At 38.7% G+C, this 20,971-nt stretch overlaps 1 protein-coding gene across 3 annotated transcripts; it reads right to left on the bottom strand.

Moving 5' to 3' along the window:
• Positions 1-961: 961 nt before the first annotated feature.
• Derl2 (derlin 2) lies at positions 962-20,880 on the bottom strand. Of its 3 annotated transcripts, none has more exons than XM_004638315.2 (7): positions 20,741-20,880; positions 19,878-19,943; positions 17,116-17,189; positions 15,400-15,493; positions 14,327-14,522; positions 13,976-14,066; positions 962-3,861 (listed from the first exon to the last, which is right to left on the bottom strand). In XM_004638315.2, exons 1-7 carry the CDS (start codon positions 20,831-20,833, stop codon positions 3,756-3,758), a joined length of 720 nt encoding a protein of 239 aa, XP_004638372.1. In that variant the 5' UTR covers positions 20,834-20,880; the 3' UTR covers positions 962-3,755. The 3 variants fall into 3 exon arrangements, with proteins under 3 accessions (XP_004638372.1, XP_012371740.1, XP_023579048.1); XM_012516286.2 differs by having other exon boundaries at positions 19,878-19,940; XM_023723280.1 differs by lacking the exons at positions 14,327-14,522; positions 15,400-15,493; positions 17,116-17,189 and having other exon boundaries at positions 3,772-3,861.
• Positions 20,881-20,971: the final 91 nt, after the last annotated feature.

The following is a 20,971-nucleotide window of genomic DNA, read 5'->3' as shown; positions in this document are numbered from 1 at the left end:
GTTAATTTAAAAATTGGCTCATTAAAAAAAGTTGTCAAATCAGCATGTCTAAGTAACTCATCTATAATCTCTGGCCTCAAGATTTAACTATTCTGTAGCCTCAACGTTAAGATGAAAAGGAAACTAACTATTAAGCATCAAGCATAGTGCCCACATTTCACATTTGCCTGAATTCTGCTATCCTATGAAATTCTTGCAGCTCAGTGGCTTTCATGTACAGATGCTGACAAACTAATAAAGAATATTCTAGTCCTTCCAAAAAGTGATCAGACACACTGTTCTTGTCAGGGATAATCTGTGGACTTATGACTATGAGCATACCAGCTGGCAATCCCTGACTTGTCTTGAGTATCAAACCACTACACTACCCTTGGTCATATTCAGCCTTGCTTCATCCCATATTCAGACAACCATAAGCCTAAGTAACTAGGCACAGCTTGTGTGCAAACCCATTAACACCTGTACAATTAAAAATACCAGATGTTTGCTGATCAATAAAGTATTTATTCAGCAGCCATGTGCCAAGCACTGTGCTAGGCACTGTGGTGGACATAAAATTTAAACATGATCCCTGCCCTTAAGGAGCTTACATTCTTATGAGGGAGACATGACTAATATATACGTACCAGCTAGGAACAGTACAAGACAGTATATGATTTGTGATCATGGTATCTCCCCTGCCAGGTAAGTATAAGACAGTATATGATTTGGTGGAAGAGTGTGTCATACAAATTTGGAACTTTGCAGGTATTCCAAGAGAATGAAATAGGCCTTATAATCAAGATTGCTTGAGGTGTCAGGAGCAAAGCAAGGCCTTGAAGAACTAAAGAATCTTAAATTGAGACCCCTGATAGGTGGAAGTGGGAGTGACATTCAGAAAGGAAGACAGAAAGTATGGATTTGATAGAGGCTTATTAAGAAGCCACTGTAGACTTTGCAGCAGAGAAATGACTTGACCACACAAGATTCAATCGTTTTAATGCAAATTCACATTGAAAATAATGGCGGGATCTTGGGTAACAACACAGATGGAACTCACCTGCAAAAGGAAAATATAGCCACAACATAAAACACTGGCAGGAGAGATGACAATTCTAGGAAGCCCATTATTCACATGGCCAGTAGTGCCAGTATTTCTTAATTTGTAGAGGCTGAGACAAAGTGAGGGTTCCATTACCAAGATGCAGAAAAATGGGTGCTTTGCTTCAAGAGACTGGACAAGTAGTATGGAATTTTAGGATATGTAAGAATGACAGAAGAAAGAACAACTTTAGGAGAGAAACAAATATAAATCCCTAATATATATAGATATAAAAAAACATACACACCAAAATGTATATAAAAATATCTCCTAGGAGATGCACTTTATAAGTCCATTTATTTTTAAAATGAACATATGCTGTATTTATGTAACAAAAAACCTATGCCTTCATCAGGGGTGTGCTTTTCTGTATTACTGGTAGAATTCAGGAGTCCTTCAAATTATACTGGTATATATGTAAGATTAATTGAGACATTGTATATTTCAAATCTTAGTTTTCAGTTGATTTGCATTATGCAAAAGAAGTGTGTTCTGGCAGAATGAAGTTCAGGATGTAACTTGGGAAAAAAGTAAGCATTTTCCTTTATGCCCAATATGTGTAAGAGATCCTGTTCAGCAACACAAGGCTAGGGATGGTGGTAGTGGGACTGGCTGGATGAAGAGGTCAGTGATTTGAACTATAACCATCAGGACAGTGTAGGATTTTACACTGCATAAAATGAGGGAAACCAAAATGCTGTAATTGACTACCTTTAGGCTCCACAATCAAAAAGTATTTCCTATTATATGTCATTCATGTGTACAGACATTCCCTACATGGGTGAAAGTGTGTAGATTTTAGGATTAAAATTTTACCATAAGAATTCTATTGACTGGCTAACTAAAAAATTAATGCTAAAAGAACAACAACAAAAAAAAAACACTAGAGAACCCCATTCTACTCCAAAACATTAAAAAAAAAAACCAAAACAACAAACTGTAGGCAGATGTGCTAGTACATGCCTTGCAATCTTAGCACTCTGGGAGGTTGAGGCAGTGCATTTTGGCCCGCAAGACCCTGTCTCAGAATAAACATTAAAATTAAAGGGCTGGACATATAGACTAGTGTTAAGGCCCTGGGCTTAGTCTCTAGTACTGCAAAGCAGAATACAAAATATAACAAAAACACCAAAATGAGTAAGTCACTGAAAAAGCTTTCTTGAACCAAGACAGAAATGGTCAAATTTAAGAATCCTATAAAATTACACAATCTATAATACGCATTTAAATATTAAAAAGGTTCTCTAAACCATCAGGGAAGTAAGAGCAGTCCATTAACCCAAGTTCCATAAAGTTGCAACAATCATATTCAGTTACTTACTAGCAACATGTAAAATACATATTCTAAATCCCATTACTTATGCATATTTCATTTAGAAAGACATTAAAATATTTTTTGACAAATAATCTGAAACTTCCCAGAGTATTTATGTCTAATCTGAGCTAATGTCAATTTTTCTGTGGAAAATCTCACTATGGAAAACTACCCTTAATTCAAGACTGAATGACTAAGGACAATCCAGTTTGGGGAAAGGATCTTGTGCCTATATGCTGCTTATAAGAACTAAAAGCATCTCTTTCTTGGGGGGTGTTCTTTTTTTACTCTTCTAGATTCTGGTTAAGCATTAACCTCTTGAGATCAAAGGAGACAATATATTGGATCAGTAATTATTAAATAATAGGCATTAAGCGCCAAATTTTGTAGACCTTAATTTCTATCTGATGAGGAAGGTACACCAGATAGTTGGCGCTGAAAAGATTTTCAGTTTTTCATGAAGCAAATGAAAATTCTGAACCATCCAAAGACCAAGGAGGAATGTATGCCTAATTGCTGCCTATTTATCTATCTTCTGGTGGTTTTTCAAAACTGTAGCGATTACCAGTCTTTACTTCAGTATTTCCTAATGGAGAAAAACAGGCATAACAAATACAGATTAACTTTTTGCTTATAGCTGGTTTTTCTACAGTGGAATTCCTCCTGTTAATGAAACGGCCCTCCTTTTTCTTTTTTCCTTTTAGTCTGACAACAAAGTTTTTCAATTCCAAGATGGAGAACAAATTATCTGAAGGACAGAGATAAATATTCCTATTGAAGCTAGCACTCTGAATTAGCAAAATGTACAAAGCCACAACACATCAGCCATATATTTCCAATCCTGAAATGAAATACAGTTAAAAGCTGTACAGACACAAAAAGAGCAGGCATGTAAACTGCTCTGAATTCAGACTGACACAGGAGAGCTAGAACACATAATTTAAAAGATCACACACAAAAGCTTTAATACAGTGAAACAGAGATGGAATTCAGTTTTATTTTGTCTTCTCTGAAACTTCCATTACACCATGGCCTCATCTATCAGAAAGAGGAAGAAAGAGGCCTGCCTTATGGCATCAGAAGTATTCATGTACTTGTTAGGAGGCAGCATAATAACTGTTTCTCCAGTTTTTTGGCTCCAAGAGGTTACACTTTCAGTACCAGTGTAGTGAGGAACCACTGGTAAAATGCTGGAAATATCTTCTGGAATAGTCAATGTACCATTCTGTAAAGTGCTTCTGGAGTTCAAATCTGTCAAGCTGTCAAAAGTGTGCATACTTTTGCAACAGAGGATAAAGGAATCCCAACAGGTAGTTCACTGAGTCCTTCCAGCTGGGTCTCATTATTGACATGAATGCTTTAACCTCCAAGGCGCTGGCCCTCACCCCAGGCAAAGCCTCCGGGCCGTTCTTCAGGTAGTGGATTGTAATTTGGATCCTCATCTGGTGTATCAAAAATAGTCCTCCTAAAAGATAGGCAACGAGTATAATTTAGTCCCAGAATCACCACAGGCTGAGTGATATAAGGTCAGTTTATTCTCACAAGGCTTCCACCAATAGACACGCATTACATTTGCCTGTCTACTGAAGTTATCCCTTAAAGGTGTCTACAGTTACTTTACATTAGTTTTATTTTTTATTTTTTTTTATTTTTTAGGGAAGGGTCTACAGGGTGTTTAGGGTCTTGCTACTAAATCGGGCTCGTAGTGATCCACCTGTTTACAGCCTCCCAAGAGCTGGGATTACAGGCGTGCGCCACCATGCTGTTTCCATTGCCATCTCAGCGTGCTCCTGGGGCAGGCCCAGCACGGCAGGCCCTGGGATTGAACCTCTGGCCCCTCCACCTGCTTGTAGGCACTTTAATCTGCTGAGCTATTTGGCTGGCCCTTATATTAACTTTTAACTCTTATTTATTTTTAAACGAAAGCAATACATATTAACTGAGGGGAAAAAAATCAATATAGATGAACAAAACATCCTGAAACCCGAGGTAGCTGTTAATTTTGTTATTTGCCTAACATTAAATAACTAGAATTCTACAAATGTTAGATCATACTTTTTCTGTTTTATAACCTGACTTTTATTTATCATGAAGGTCTACTCTTCACCCAAGTGCCCATTAATAGATAAATGAGGCCAGGCAAGGTGGCAAACACCTTTAATTCCAACATTCTGGGCAACTGAGGCAGGATTTAAAGTTTAAGCCCAGCCCAGGCAACTTACCAAACACCCTGTCAAAAAAAAAAAAAAAAGGCAGGCAGGCCAGTCAGAACTAGGTTCAATTCTCAGTACCACACATATAAAAAGATATTCATACCAACATATGATACAAGACAGAGGAGCAGAACCTCAATGGCATTATACTAAGTGAAGTCAGTCACAAATACTCGATGTTTTTCTTATCTGAGGTATCTAGACAAGTCAAATTAAAAAAGACAGAAATAGAATGGTAGCTGCCAGATACTAGGAGGCTGGAAAACTACAGAGTCATGTACAGGACAGAAGAGTTTCAGTTTTTGAAGAATTCTATGGGCAGTAGTGATAGGGACACAACAATGCGAACATAGTATCACTAACATGTTCATTTAAAAGTGGGTAAGACTGTAAATTTTATGTTAGGTGCCATAGTTAAATTAAAAAAAAATTAAAATAGCCCAGGAAAAAAAATTACTAAAGAACACAGATAGTAAATGTTCAAAAGACGTGTGTGTGTGTGTGTGTGTGTGTGTGTGTGTAACCAGAGATTGAACTTGGGACTTTGTGCTTCCCAGGTAGGCACTTGAGCCTCTGAGCTAATTCCCTGGTCCCAAAACTTTTTAGGTACAATTATATTTATTGGGGACCTGGCCAAGATCCCTAACTGCCTGTATGAGGGGTACAGTGAAAGGATGAAATATAAAAGACAAATTTAGTAATGAACCAAGCAAGGGTGGTTGGGAGGTCAGTGCCTCAGGATGGGCAGAGACAAAGACACTAGGGGCTAGCTACTATTTATTGAGTGCATACAATAATTGGAGGGATTATTGTTAGGCTTTGTGACTTTATGCTAATGAGGATCTTTATGTTAATGAGGATGGTGAGGAGAAATGGCAGGTTGAGGGGTTTGTTCATTCCCCGTGGTGAAACTAGAAACTATTTTTATTAGTACTGGATTCTCAAGGATGTCTTAAGCTTGTGCAATCTTGCCCTAGGACAGGACATCAAAGCCTCCCAGGACTACTGAGGCCTCAACTATGCCTAGAGAGGCATATCAAATTATGTTCACTAGCCTGCCTGCATGGCAAAGTACTAGGCCTCAGATATGCCCAAATCACAGCTTAATTATGAAATGATTTTCCCCCAACAATTATATAGAATTGCCCTCAAAATACATTGATTCAGTATCTCAGTAAAGGGGGCCCGCCCATTAACTCAGTTGTTTCAGTGCCTGCTTAAGCAAAGGCACTCAGGCTGAGGATACTCTGGTTCAATCCCCAGATCAGCATGCCTTTCCAGACCTGCCCTTAAGGCATCCTGAGCCAGCCACCGCCCCCCCCAAACAAAACAAAAACACACAAGAAACCGAAAAATCCTTCAGTATCTCAGTGAAAAATGAACCATTAAAGCAATATCCTCAATTAGTACTCGTATTTCTTTTCTTTCTTTTTTTTGGGTGTTCAGGGTCTCACTACTAGATTGTGGACTTGTAATGGTTTGCCTGTTTACAGTCTCCCAAGAGCACCCCAGAAGCGGGGCTGGCACAGCAGGCCCAAGGATTGAACCCCCAGCCTCAGAGCCTGCTTGCAGGAACTTTAATCCACTGAGCTATCTGGCCAGCCCTTAGTACTCCTATTTCTAACTGTACTTGTTCATAGATGATAAAAGTAAAAATATCTGAAAAGTGAACTTTAATTCTTACAAATTAACAAATACAAGCAAGCATACCACTGGGCTTGGTATATATAGCCTGGTAGAAAAGCATTTGCTTAGCATTTGTAAGGCCTTAGGTTAGATCCCCCAACAATGCAAAAAAACAAAAACAAGGCCACCAATGGAGAAATGGGCAAAGGAAGAGCAGATAATCCAAAAAGGAAATCCTTATGGTCAATAAACATAAAAATATATGCTTGCACAATAACCAAAAGAAAGCTTTATGGGGGGAGTTGAAACAAGGTCTCATTATGTGGTGCAAGCTGGCCTTGAACTCCCAGCAATCTTCCACCTCAGTCTCCTGAGTGCTGGGGATTACAGGCATGTACCACTACACCTAGCGTGAAAGCATTTTAAAAGCAGAGATCCAACATTAAGTGGGGAAGAACAAAATAGATGTCCATGGAAGGGAATGGAGTGCTAGTGGTTCTGAGGAGAATAGAGATGGGAAAAGTACACAAATGAGAAGTCAAGGGCCTCACAAGGTTATGCAAACATGGAGGTAACCTAAAAGGATGTCAATCAGAGTAGGTGAGATGGGAATAAGAATATAATAACATAGACAAATTTCAAAGATATTGTAGTTCAAAGACATCACAGTCCAAGATATGTAGTTCTGGCTGGCCTATCATAATGAATAAGATGACATTTATATAAAAATATATACATACTGCATGAGCCTATTCATGAAGTTATAGAACATGTAAAACTAATCTATGCATGTGTCCATGCTTGTAAAGATACATATAATTCTGTTATTTCACCATGAGGACCTGAGAACATCCATACTCTAACAGCAATGAGCACGTCTAGCATCCAAATCTTGGTTTCTAAGTACTGTTCTCCACTAAAAAGCAACCAGCATCTGAAGAAACAATGATCCTAGGAATAGGTTGAGAGCCTATAATATTCTACTAGGCCAGAAAGTAATAAATTGTTTAAAATAATGATGACAATATGAGCATATTTAAAAGACTTAAACGGGCTGGCCAAATAGCTCAGTGGACTAAAGCACCTACTTAGACAGGCTCAAGGACTAGGGTTCAATTCCCTGCATGGCATGCTGGCCCTGCCCCCGGGGTATGCCGAGATGGTGACTGAGACTGGATGTGGTGGTGCACGCCTGTAATCCCAGCACTGGGGAGGCTGAAAACAGGAGGATCACTATGAGTGGAAGCTGTGTAGTGAGACGTTGTAGTCCCTGTACTAAAATAAAGTAAGACTTAATTAGAAGATAGCCTCAAGTGGTTTCCATTAGTCAAATGAGACAATTTAGCAAAATGTTTATAAAGGACTACATAATTTATAAATAATATATAAAACCACAAATCAATGCAGATGTGAATGAACTTAAATTTGACAATGGGAGGGGAATCTCTATTTAATCTATCTATATTTTAGACAGGGGCTTGCTATGTAGTTCCAGCTGGTCTTGAACTCACTATAGCCTCAAACTAGCATGGAACCTCCTACCTCACCCTCCTGAGTGCTAAGATTATAAGTATGAACCATCATGCCAAGCTAGTCTTTTTTTTTTTTTAACTTTTCATGATAATCTTTTATTCATCAAAGGAAAGTAATACAGTACTATGATTCTTTTTCTTCTATTTAAATTTATTAGAGGAAGGTGATGTAACATTCCTTCCCCAACACACATATACTCCTATAAACCACTTAAATATTAATTAGCTCTACTTTTACTCAGGAAGGAGTAGTAGCACATGTTTTGCCATGCTTAGAATATTACTTTATATCCTTGGAGTAGATAATAGAATTAGTTAACATTAGGAAGAAGGGCATCTGAGATAATTAGAGAAACTAATTCTAAAGGGTTTCATAAATTAACTTTTTAATTTTAAGTAGATCTTCCAAAAAGTACGTTAAGGAAAAAAGTAGCAAGAAATGAAAATATATGATTTTATCTTGAAACAAACTATAAATACTGGGAATTTATTTTGGATCATAGAAAATCTCATGTGGTAAGAAAATACTCACTTCAGCCAAAATTAAATATTAAGTTGGGATAGTCCTGCTACTCTTGCTACCCATTAATTGATGGTCAAATCCATTTCTAAGCTAGTCTGTCTTAAAACACTTTCTTGTCACTGGGTCAAAATATCAGACATCCACAACTTAGAGGAGGAGAGGTTTATTTCAGCTCAAGTTTCTTAGAGGATTTAGTACCTAGTTAGCAGGAAGGGCAAGGTGGAATGTTCCTGCAGAGAAAAGCCGCTAACATCATGGTAGTTAGGAGGCTGAGGCAGAAGGGAGGAGCCAGGGATAGATACACCCTGCCAGGTGACACCCAGCTAACCTGCCTCTTCTGACCAGACTCTAGCTCTGAACTCTAGTGGCTTAGTCCACTGATGAGTACAGTGCTCCCCTGACCTTATCCAAAAGCCCAGCTCTGAACATGTGAGGGTTTTGGGAGACATTATAGATCTAAAACTACAGCAATCTCAAAGTACTTTCCCAAAACAATACTCAAGTACAAAAGGAAAGATTAACTTTATAGTGAAAAGCTGGGCAGATACTTTAATCATGCAAAGTGATCACCATCACTCTGACAAATATGATAAAATCTTATTTCAGTTGAAAATGTGTGCCAAGAGGCTGCAAGCAGAAGACAGTCATTTCTTACACTTCTGCCAACGATGCAAATCCTGTATCTAAATGTGTGAGAAAACATTAAAAATCCTATAAAAGGAGCTCATAATCTTTAAAAAAGAATCTGGAGCTTCTGCGACTGAGGGACTAGTGGGTGCAAGGATGGTGTGCGCAAAATGTGAAAAGAAACTTGGGATTGTTATTACACTGGACACATGGAAAGATGGTGCAAGAAATACCACAGAAAGTGGTGGAAGAAAACTGAATGAAAATAAAGCACTGGCTTCAAAAAAGGCAAGATTCGATCCCTATGGAACAATTAAGTTCTCCACTTGCAGAATTTGTAAAAATTTTGTGCACCAGCTGGGTTCTCATTACTGCCAGGGCTGTGCCTACAAGAAAGGCATCTGTGCGATGTGTGGGAAAAGGTTTTTTTTTTTTTTTTTTGGTGGAACCGGAGATTGAACTAAGGCCCTTGTGCTTGCCAGGGAAGTGCTTTATTCCTCTAAGCCATCTCCCTGGCCCCTCTGCTTTGACTTTTCAAGGCATAATGTAGATGTTGAACTTGAAGAGTAATCTGTTTCAAGACAGGTGATTAAATTTAAATCAGAGCAGTTGATCCTCATTTTCCTTTCTTTTTGGAGACAGGGTATTGGCCGTTGTAGTTCAGGCTGGCCTCAAACCCATAATGATCCAGTGTCAGCGTCCCAAGTGATTTGAGCATTCCTCACTCGTATGCTCAAGAATTTTTTTTTTTTTTTTTGGCCTTGAGACAGCCTCACTATGTAGGTCAGGCTGGCATTAAACTCACTTTGCAGCCAAGCTGGCCTTGAACTTACAGTGATCCTCCTGCCTCAGCCTCCTTATGTTGGGATTACAGGAGTGCACCATCATGCCCAGCTCTGTCAAAAACTTCTGAACAATATAACTACCCTTCTGTTTTGCATGACTATTTTCCTTACAAGCATTTTACTGTAATGTAGTGACAAATCTAATGAAAAACATGAATTTTCTATGTACTTTTTAATATTCATGTAATTCTTATTCCCTTCATTTACTTTATTTATAGATATTGAAAGAACAAGATTATTGGTATTTTGTTCTGAACTTGGTATGTGGGCTTAGAATTCTTCCCTCATTCCCTTCTTGGAGGCACAGTTCTTTGAGCCAGCAGTCCCTTAATTAATTTCAGTTTCCTTAGATGTAATGATTGAGGACATCATTGCTGAATGGTCCCTTATCAAAGACAAGTTAAGAGATTTGTAATTCATTATAATTTTGCTTTTGAAGCCTAAGTGCTGGCTCCTTTCCTTCATATTAAATAAGAACATGTGTCCAGATAAATATACCAGACTTCAGAAAACATGTATTTGAATTTAGATTGTCATAAAAGCTGTGATCACACTGTTCATCCACACTCATGTGTCATGAAAATGAATCCCCAGTCTCTGGGAAAGCTCTTTGAAATAAGAGAACTTAGGGGCCGGGGAGATGGCTCAGTGGAATAAGCGCTTCCTGGCAAGCTCAAGGGTCTGAGTTCAATACCTGGTTCCGCAAAAAAAAAAAAAAAGAAATAGAGAATTTTTTTTAACCTCTTTCCCCATCCCTCAAAGAAATAAATAGAACAAAGCCAATATCTTGATTTGTTAAAAAAAAATATAATATAGTTTGTGAAGAGACTACTCTGAGGTTTCAAATGAAGATTTTTCTTGTATTACCTTCATAGGTTCAGGACTTCTAAAACTTGTAACCTACTGTAGAAAACCAAAAAGTTATTCTCTTATTTCCCTGTCATATGCATAAATATGTGATACTGTAAGATATGCAGACTACTAGAGAAAATGTGGTAATGCATGTGCTAGAGACTTTACATTTTTATTCTTACAATGGCTGCAAAAAGTAAAATTTTAGCTTCAATTAAAAAAAAAAAATCTGTGCTATGAAAATAAAGGAGACGAGCTATTCCAAATGGAAGGCAACTAGCTATACCACCTGAATCTATATTCGTTGTTATTTAAAGCAAAATTGTATGTTTATGTTATATAATGTTCTTTATTATTAGAACAATTGGCCAAACTGGAATTGGGTCTGAGGCTTAATTCTTACTTCCTGATTTTGACTATGTATAAGAATTCATTTGTTTACAGAAAATATACATTAAGGGGGTGTCTGTCAGGGGATTACACAGATAATTTATAGTGGTGGTTAGCCTATGGCACGTGTGCCACAGCAGGCATGCAGAGCCCTGTTGGCACAAGAGCCAGCTTGCCCCAGCAGTCAAGCACTGGATGACAGCTGTTTTTTTCTAAACTAAAGCCTCAAGGGCCAGCAAGATAGCTCAGTGGATGAAGTGCCTGCTTAGGCAAGTGCAGGGACCAGGGTTCAATCCCCAGTACCACATGATGCACTGGCCCTGCCCCCGGGTGCACACCTATAATCCCAGTGCTAGGGAGGCTGAAAACAGGAAGATCTCTATGAGTCCAAGCTGCTAGATGGACCCTGTACCAAATACATTAAAAAAAAAAAAAAAAAAGAAAAAAAAATTAAACTAAAGCCTCAGTATTCAGATATAATCCTAGTGTTGGTACTTTGTGAAAAATGAGCTTTGAGTTGCAGTTTGGCCATTCAATCTCTAAAAGATTCACCATCACTGTTCTAAAGGGTTTTTAAAAAAAGTCCTTTGTATATAATTTTTTATAAGTCTGAAATTGTTTCAAATTTTAAAAAATCATAAACAATGAAATACTATCTTAAGAGTTATCTCAGTAGGAAATAGCAAATAAGGATATTTGATAAAGGTGTAAAGAAATCAACCCTTATACACTGCTGGTAGAAATGTAAACTTCAACCATTCTGGAAGGCATTTTAGCAATAATTTAAACAGAAGTTCTACTTCTAAGAACTTATTTTTTGAAAATAATCATGGATATGTGCAAACATTTGGCTACAAGGACCTTCATCACTCCAATTATAGAAAGGAAGGGTAAGAACTAATGTCAATGTCCATCTAAAAGGGACTAGTAAAATTATACTAAATCCTTACCATGGATTACCATACAGTTTTTACAATTTTGTAGGATATTTATTTATTTTTATTTATTTTTAAATTTGTTTAGTACAGGGTCTACAGGGTCTCACTACACAGATCGGACTCATAATGATCCTTTTGTTTTCAGCCTCCCAAGTGCTGGGATTACAGGTGTGTCCCATCACACCCAATCTCAACTGCCAGTGCACCGTGGGGGTGGTGCTGGCACAGCACGCTGGGGATTAAACCCTGGTCCCTGAGCCTGCCTAAGCAGGTGCTTTAATCTCTGAGCTATTTGGCCAGTCCTTGTAGGATATATTTATGATGGAAACGTGATCATGACTTACTTATTTTTTGTATTTTAGTGAAGGGTCTACAGGGTGTTCACGGTCTCACTATTAGATCAGACTCAGAGTGATCCACCTGTTTACAGCCTCCCAAGAGCTGGGATTACAGGCCCATGCCACCACACCCAAGTCTCAATCCCTGTTTCAGCGTGCCCTGGGGGCAGGGCAGGCAGAGCAGGCCTAGGGATAGAACCCCCGGCCCCTGAGCCTGCTTGCAGGCACTTTAATCCACTGAGTTATTTGGCTGGCCTTATGACATATTTATTTAAAAAAGTTATGAAAAAGCACATTGATGGCAAAAGACTGTGTACATCAAAGTTAACAATGAGAGCCTGTTACAGTATTGTAAATGATTTATCACTTATTCTACTACAAACACTATAACAAAAACTCACATTTCCCCATTTTGTGTGTGTGTGTGTATACACGTGTGTGTGTGTATATCCATGTAATTTGGATACAATTACATCGTATCCAAAAAATACAATTGTTCTCAAGGACACAGAATTCTGGAGTAGACAGGGGTCTTACAATGCAAATCCCTAACTCAGGAAACTAGACCAACCAAGGTACAGCATAGTCAAATGTTGCAAGCCAAAGAGAAAATCTTGAAAGGAGTAAGAAAAAACTCACCACGTTCCACACACACACACACACACACACACACACAGTAGTAGTCAGCTTTTCATCACCATCAATGAAATACATAACATAAGGTAATTATTAAGGTCTACTGAACGCATGGTTTTGTGGACTAAGTTCAAATGACAGTGTAGTCTCCATGATCACTGCACCTTGGTTGCATGCCTCACAGCACAGAGCAATACCTTGAGCTCAGGTAGGACCTAGCAAGTGACTACATCTTAAACCAGAAGTTCACAAGAGCTGGGTGTGGCACCATCTCCAGAATTACTAAGGAACCTCCCACTATTATCCACCCCTTAAAGGATCCATAGCACCTTCCTGATACCAAAGCCTCCAACCACAGCAATCTCTGGCAGGGGGTGTGGGGGGGTGTGTGGAGGGATGGATGTTGGGGGGGTGGGGCTGGAGGTGGGGAGGAAGGAGGATACAGTTACATCGTATCCAAACATAGTGCACACATGCATGTGCACACACACACAAACAACCCTAACTTCTAAACACAAATGGAAGCCAGAGGCAATTACAAATCCAAACTGCAGGTAAGTTTTAAAAACACATGTCCAGCAAGAATCCTGTTGAAGCTGGGTAGTGTAACACTCCTGTAATCCCAGCAGTGGAAAGGCTGATGTAGGAAGCTCATGAGTTTGAGCCCACTTTAGGCTAGATACTGGGACTTTGTCTCAAGTCTCACCATTAAAGATTGCATCCATGTCGCCTAGTTTGTTATCTCACTTCTCTAAACTTGGACAGCACTTTTTATAAAACTGTAGGCTCTTCCCTAGGATAGGAAGTTCTGGTGGCTGTCCAGGAAAATAACTACCAAGTCACCTAACCATCATCTGGGGCCATTAATCTCTTTTGTCACTACCCTAGCACTGTCTGCCCCTATCTAATCCAAGTGCACCGGAACTGTAGTCAGATTATATAATCTGCAAATATTGACTGACCTTAAACTATGTGTACCAAAAGCTGTGAAAACTCCAATGAAACTCAGATCGTGGGTCCTGTCATGTTTTAGACATGAAACATGGGTCAAATACTCACAAAATAGACGGTGTTTTCAGAATTCTTATTCCACCAGGCTGACTGGGAAATACATCTTCCAAGAAAAAATATATGTGCCCAACTGCAATACCTACAGTCAACCAGAAATAAAGGCTGAGGCAGAGGACTCAAATTTTGATTGAGCATAAACTACCAACATGAATTGCTTATATTTAGGACAAATATTAGTGTAACTGTTAAAAATTAATGAAATACTATTGTAGTCTTTATGATGTAATTTATCAAAAAATCCTACAATAGCCATATAAATACAGACAGGATAAACATGAAAAAAGTGACAATAAATTTATAGGTTAAAACAACAGAAAAAATAAGTATTAAGACTCTTACCCAAGAGGTCCACAATGATTGAGTTCCCCAACAATAAGGAAAACCCCATGAGCACCCAGGGCAGAAAGGGGGCTTGGAAGTTGAGAAGGCCAAAGAAGTTCATGCGAACATATGGGTTCCTTCGGCTCCACACGTAGACCAGCATTATTGTAAAGGCCTGGCCCAAGAAAACTAAGCTCACAAACAAACCAAAAAGCTAGCAGATGGCATTAAGGAAAATATCAACATTCAAAGTATAACAGGGAAGACTAAGACTTGAATTAGAAAAGCTGAGTGATGACATCTTTAGAAGAAAAGGGAAAGTCTGAAAAGCAATAGCGAACCTTTTAGAGTGTTCAATGACAACAAACAGCCTGCTGTGGTATGTGTGCAGGTTCACTACCAATGACCTAGAGCAACCTGTCAAAAACTGGCTTAGGCAAAATCATCAGCATTAAAGCTACTTGAAGCTCTTGCCTCTTTGGCAAATGTTAATTCCTTGGTCAAGCATTACAGTAAATGCTCACTCACCATTAACACTTTTACAGATGAACGATGTCACCTGAAACAGTACAGTCTTATCACATAGTACTGCATCCAAGTCTGTTCTACACAACAAAGTTCTTTTCTTTTTCTTTCTTTTTGGCAGAACCGGAGATTGAACTCAGACCTTTGCGCTTGCCAGGGAAGCACTTATTCCACTGAGCCATCTCCCCGGCCCCCAAAGTTCTTTTCTTTTTATAAATAATGAATCATTTTTGATAGTGACTACACACCTAACTTAGTATAAAAATGATGCATACCCATCAACAATGCAGAACTGAGATGCTTCACAGCAACCCACCTGTGGTAAGTTCCTCTGCCTTGCTCACAGCAGTGGAAAGCCATTCTGTCCAACCTCTAGGTTTGGAAAGCTGTTACAGAAAGCCTACTGTAAAATAGATGGTGATGCCCTGAAGCTAAAATCTGGAGGTCTGCTTTTATCGGTTCATTCAGAGTATCTAGTAAATCATGGAAGACAGATGAAAAGCTTTAAGAAGAGACAGGCTGTTCTTTAACATTTTCTTGTATTTTCTCTATTTGTTGAAGGATACAGTCATTAAGAATCCACCAAAAAGGAACATAAATACAAAATCTGCTGTCCGACCTCGGAAAGAGCCTTCTTCTAGCATTCGACAGTAACGATATCTTAAATTCCAAGTTAAGAAAATGTTAAGCACACAAACATGAAGAAAATAAAATTTAACCTTCTAAGTATACTTGGACTTTCCATTATCTGTAGGTACTCAAGTCTTCATTTCTGCAAAAATGTTTGATAATTTGATTTTTTTTTTTTTGAGATGGGATATTGCTGTGTAGTTCAGGCTAGGTATGAATTCAATCTGCTGTCCAGGCTGGCCTCAAACTCATGCAATCCTACCTGAGCCCTGCCAAGTGTTAGTATTATTAGGCATGTGCTACCATGCCTATTTTTTTAAATTATTAGGCATTTTTAGGCAAAATCAAGACTAGCACCATATTTTACTATGTCTATGGCTGAGGAACTAACCTAGATGTTGCATGAACATACTACCAATCCCCTTTAAATCTTTTCAAATTTGTAATGCTGTCTTTAAGAATTTAGAAGAGTTCCCCATAAAGAAGCCTTGTATGATGTGATACTTATCCAGATCTGGAAAAAGTTAATCATTTGCACTTCAATCAATAAAGATACATGACAATGAAAAAACTTTATTAGAAACTTAAGAGAATGGCCGGGCATGGTGGTGCCTGCCTGTAATTCCAGCACTCAGGAGGTTGAGGCTGAAGGATCATTTTGAGTTTGAGACTAGCCTGGACCACAAAATGAGTTCAAGGTCAGTCTGAACTGCACAGCAAGACCCTATCTCAAAAAAGATACACAAAGACGTAACAGAATGATATACTACTTAAGAGTCATAGGAATCCATGTTAGGTTAAAAATCCTGTCACACAAGATGTTCTATCTACTGTGGTATATACCTCAGTGGCTACAATACTGCCACTGTGCAAAGCTCTACTGTGGTATAAACTAAGCTGTTAACACCCCTTTTACTCGTGGCATGGGGATGGAGGAAGAATACCCTGCTCAGTGGTCAAAACAACCTTTTGACTAGAACATGGCCCTTCCTGTCTTTCAACACACTGGAACAAGGCAAGTCTGGCAGATATTATGGCACTGTCTTTTCAACCAGTAAAACCAGCAACTAAAATCGAAGATCTTATAAGACCCATTCCTCATGAATTTATTTCCAAAGCTTCAGTAAAGCTGTTAATTACTATTATTATTAGTTGTTGGTCTGTTTTGAGACAGGGTTTCACTATACAATTCAAAGTGGCCTTGAACTTACTTCGCAGATCAGGTTGGCCTCGAATTCGTTAAGGATCCTCCTGCTTCAGTCTCCTGACTGTTGGGATCACAGGCATGTACCACAATACCTGGCTACAGCTGTCAATTAATTTACCACTGTATTCAGGTAGTGGTTTACTATTTTGTACCCTGATATTATTTTACAAGTATAATTCAATTTAATCATATCTCCTCTCCCTTGATTAGCTTTGTAAGCAACCTAAAGACAGTAATACTTTTTAGTGGTTAAAACTTCTCATGTAAGTGGCTACACCTTCAAAACATTACAATTTGACGAATTTCTATGTACCACTGACCCAGAAACTGTACCTAATATTTATTTTTTTTTTTTTACCAAAAATAAGTAACATGATTAATAGTTTCAACAATTGTTTTCTGTGATCCTAGAGTTTTAATGCTGCCTCTACTTAATAAAGGATACAGAAAAATCATGTTAAATAAAAAATTGAATCCAACTGGCCCAAAAAATAAGAAATTTGTGATTAATCTCCATATCTGTAGAAAAAAATCAAGAGAAAGATGGATTAAATATATTACCAGGAAACATTTCTCTATATATTTTTAACATTTCCATAGTAAGATAAAAAAGACACCTTAATTTGTGAAGTAGATAACAGTACTTTTAAAGTATCAAAATCTAATGAGTCCAAAGATATAAGACACATCCTACTTTGAACAGTCAACATCTTATAAATATGGCTCTAATAGATTCTAGCTGGAAGATAAAAGGAGATTCACATTCATGTTCCATACCCTGCTATCCTTACCTACTCAGCACACCTACACCCACAACTATTCAAATTGGGAAAGTTTTTAACATTCTAAAGTGTCAAACATACAGTCTACTCTGTCATAATCTTAATAATCCTGAGATACAAGGAAGCTGATACTATCATTCCCATTTCATGTAATTAGAATACTTAAGATAACGTTAAGTTGCTTGCCCAAAGACAAATAGTTGTAGAGATTCTGATCTCAAATCTACAAGGCCTAACTTGAAATACACACGCAGCAGTGTCTTTAAGACTAACACCAAATGAAGTCAAATGAAGCAAGCCAGCAAGAAGCAACACCTGAAAGGAGCTACAGCAAAGGACACATGAGTGCTAAAAGGCTGGGATAAAAGAGAACAGCTTCATGCACCATTAAATCCTTCGGAATCAATTAAAATGGAAACAACTGTACATATTAATTGCAACCACGATTTTAGAAATCTCATCCTATTGCATTTCCCCCAAAATAAGCTGAGCCTTGTATTAAGTTCTGCTCTAAAAGATGCAATAGGGCTTGTTTTCAGGGGATGTTTTATTTTTATGCACAACAACCTACATTTTTATTTATGTACAAAAATCTTCCTTTGTTCAAATATAGTAATGTCATCTTCTTCTGAACACTGTCATGACCCCAAACACCAAATTTTGGCTTGTTTCTCGTGACTCCATTTCCTGTAGAACCAGTGGGCCCAGTATCTTTCAAGTTCAACAACAAAGATCTCCTTCAATGAGCATTTCTTGTCCATGTAGCTTGTTGCTAGTGCAATGGCAACACAGCTGTCACCAATTTTATCCCATGAATTCTTCACCCAAGTTATGACCTCTTGTAAGTGAGACTCCACAAAGTTCCTATTAAGTCAAATGTTACTTGAAAACTTACGAGACAGGAGTGGCAACAAAAATGATGACAGTTAAGAATGATGGTTCACACGTGACAAAAAGTTGTGGGTACCAATATTCAGAAAATGTTTATTTCACAGAAGTGCATTAAGTATGACTGTTACAACACATGATGTACTGAATTATGAAGATTCGTATTAGGCACAACCACATCCATTATCAAGTGTGCATTATTCTTTGTGGGTTGTGCTTGTACTTTGGTCATTTAGCATTAAGTATTGAATTCATCTGTTTACATAGGTGTTTACCTCTTGTCCAAAGATGCCACTTGGGTATCAACATATAGTTATTTTATTAAGTATTAGTGTCAATATTTATATTGAATTGTACATTATCTATCTTATAATTCAATATATGTGTCATGTGTTATAACAGACATACTAAATGCATACTGCCTGACAATCTTAATGGCTTATTTTGGGAGTAGGGCTTAAACTATGGGTACAGTAAAAAATCACATTAAGACTTATTTTCCAGTTAGGTCTTATTCCTGGGTAAACATGGTAGTGAGAAGGCCAACATACAACTAAAAGGAAAGAGCAAAGAAAGAATGAGGCTACATAAATGTTGCATCTTGAAAGGTGAGCTGGATTTCGGTGTATACAGTAAATATATTTGACAAACAGAAAACACGTGTAGGGGCAGAATTATTCATTTTTGGGTCTTGCCTCCACATATAGTGTTTATTATTATTTTTTTTGGGAAGGGTCTACAGGGTGTTCAGGGTCTCACTACTGGATTGATTTGTTGTGATCTGCTTGTTTGTAGCTTCCCAAGGGCTGGGATTACAGGGATGCGCCACCATGCCCTGTCTCAATAGCTGTCTCAGTGCACCTTGGGGGGGTGGGGCCAGCATGGCAGGCCCCGGGAATAGAACCCTGGCCTCTGTGCCCACTTGCAGGCGCTTTTAATCCACGGAGCTATTTGGCTGGCCCCACATATAGTGTTTATGATCATTCTGGAGATGGCAAATGTTTCTTTTAGTATTTTAATCAATGGAAAAGGCTATTTCCCATGGTAATATAATAAACCATACTGTTTTAGATGTTGGACTTTTAGAGTGGTATTAGTATAAGCTGATCTTGGGAGAAGGATCAATTTAAAAGCAATACTGAAACTGAGTTTATGAACTAGACCCTAACAAGAAGTTGGTGGGTGTGCCCAGATGGTGAATGAAAATAAAGCCATCCTGTGTCTCTCTCTCTGGGCAGTCTCTCAAACTACAACACAAAATCTTTATCGGTGATCTCTATCAAAACCACACAGAAAACTTTAAAAATGAAGTACAGATCCTATATTTTTAGTCTTAGTGATTCTGATGTATTATATGGTGAAGATCTTGAAAATCTCTTAAAAGTTCCCTGATTCTAAAGGGTACCCAGGCTGCTTTACGCCTCAACTACAAGACTTATAGTCAGAAGTCTTAAGAAAAACACCATATGGCAGGATTTGCTACAAACAACAAAAATAAGAAACAGAAATATTAACCATTTCACAATGGATCACTTACTTGAAAGTGTTTAAAAATTAATTCAGGATTGAAGTACAACTGAAAAGGTGTAATCAATTCCAACTGCTGAAATAGAAAAAGAGTTGCTTAAAGAAAATCAAAAAACAAAATTTTGTCACAACAAAGATTACTAGGTGTAGCAGTTTTCTGTAACTTTAAGCCTTTTAGAGTATAGATAAGGCTTATTAAGATTTCTCAAACTGGTACAATTGTTTGTATTTTCAATATCTAACACAAAATTAAAGTTTTCTCTCTCAGTACTTGAGGATGACATGAAAGCTTGCGAAGCAGGCTGGTGGTATTTTAGATACAGGACGAATAAAGCAGTTGCTACCAATCTGCCCATCACGTGGGCACCACCTGGGACAGCGGGGTTAAGCAATACAACTCACTGAAATAACTGAAACCTTGCCACTATTAGGGCTGCGTGCCTCCTGCCTGCCCCTTATATCCACAGGCCCTCTTATTTTAATGTTTCTCGCTTGGTAATTTCCAGCGTTGTATTCTCAACACTCAAGTCTTCTCACTTAGCGGAATGTCCTTTTTCTAGACACTACGGAAAACCAGGCACTTGCTAGAGCTCTCGCACAGGTTTCTTGGGTGGGCGGCTCCCGCAGCCCTGACCCGCTATAGGTTAGAATTTCACCTCTGCGACGGACCTGACTCTTCACGAGGCAGCCCACCCTTTTCAGGTCACTGGCTTAGCATTCTTGGGTCTATTCCGAACCTCAGAGTTAGCTCCCCCCACACCCACCCAGCCCTCAGACCAGACCCTCTGGGCGTCCCTGAGGCCCAAACCCAATTTTCTGAAGAACCAGTCACATCCAGCCGGGATATTAGAAGGCGGCGCTGAAGCTTCTCACCACAGCAGCGGTGGTGAGGACGCAAGCGGTGGTGTAGGCGCGGCTGACCGGCGGTATCTGTAAATACTCCAGCCGCAGGCTCTGGTACGCCATCTTCCCCACCGCCACCTGCCCCCCTTCCCCTTCCGCCAGTGTGCTCAAGCGGCGGGGCGGGCTCAAACGCCCCTGCCTTTAACCTAGCCTCTGCTGTCCAGTCAGTGCCGCGCAATCGGCCAACCACCAATCGCTGGC

The sequence above is a fragment of the Octodon degus genome, unplaced genomic scaffold (assembly GCF_000260255.1).
Source record: "Octodon degus isolate 3935 unplaced genomic scaffold, OctDeg1.0 scaffold00098, whole genome shotgun sequence".
NCBI lineage: Eukaryota > Metazoa > Chordata > Mammalia > Rodentia > Octodontidae > Octodon > Octodon degus.
The sequence above is the reverse complement of the archived record's forward strand: the minus strand, read 5'-3'. Positions and strand labels throughout refer to the sequence as shown.

What these genes read in the sequence shown, in the direction of transcription:
- Derl2 (XM_004638315.2), bottom strand. Translation starts at nt 20,833, where the DNA reads ATGGCGTACCAGAGCCTGCGGCTGGAGTATTTACAGATACCGCCGGTC. An exon ending in TCCTCACCACCGCTGCTGTG is followed by an intron (nt 19,944 to 20,740) that starts GTGAGAAGCTTC and finishes TTTCTATTTCAG; the next exon opens with CAGTTGGAATTGATTACACC. An exon ending in CTGAAAACACCGTCTATTTT is followed by an intron (nt 3,862 to 13,975) that starts GTGAGTATTTGA and finishes CCTATCTTTTAG; the next exon opens with GAGGACTATTTTTGATACAC.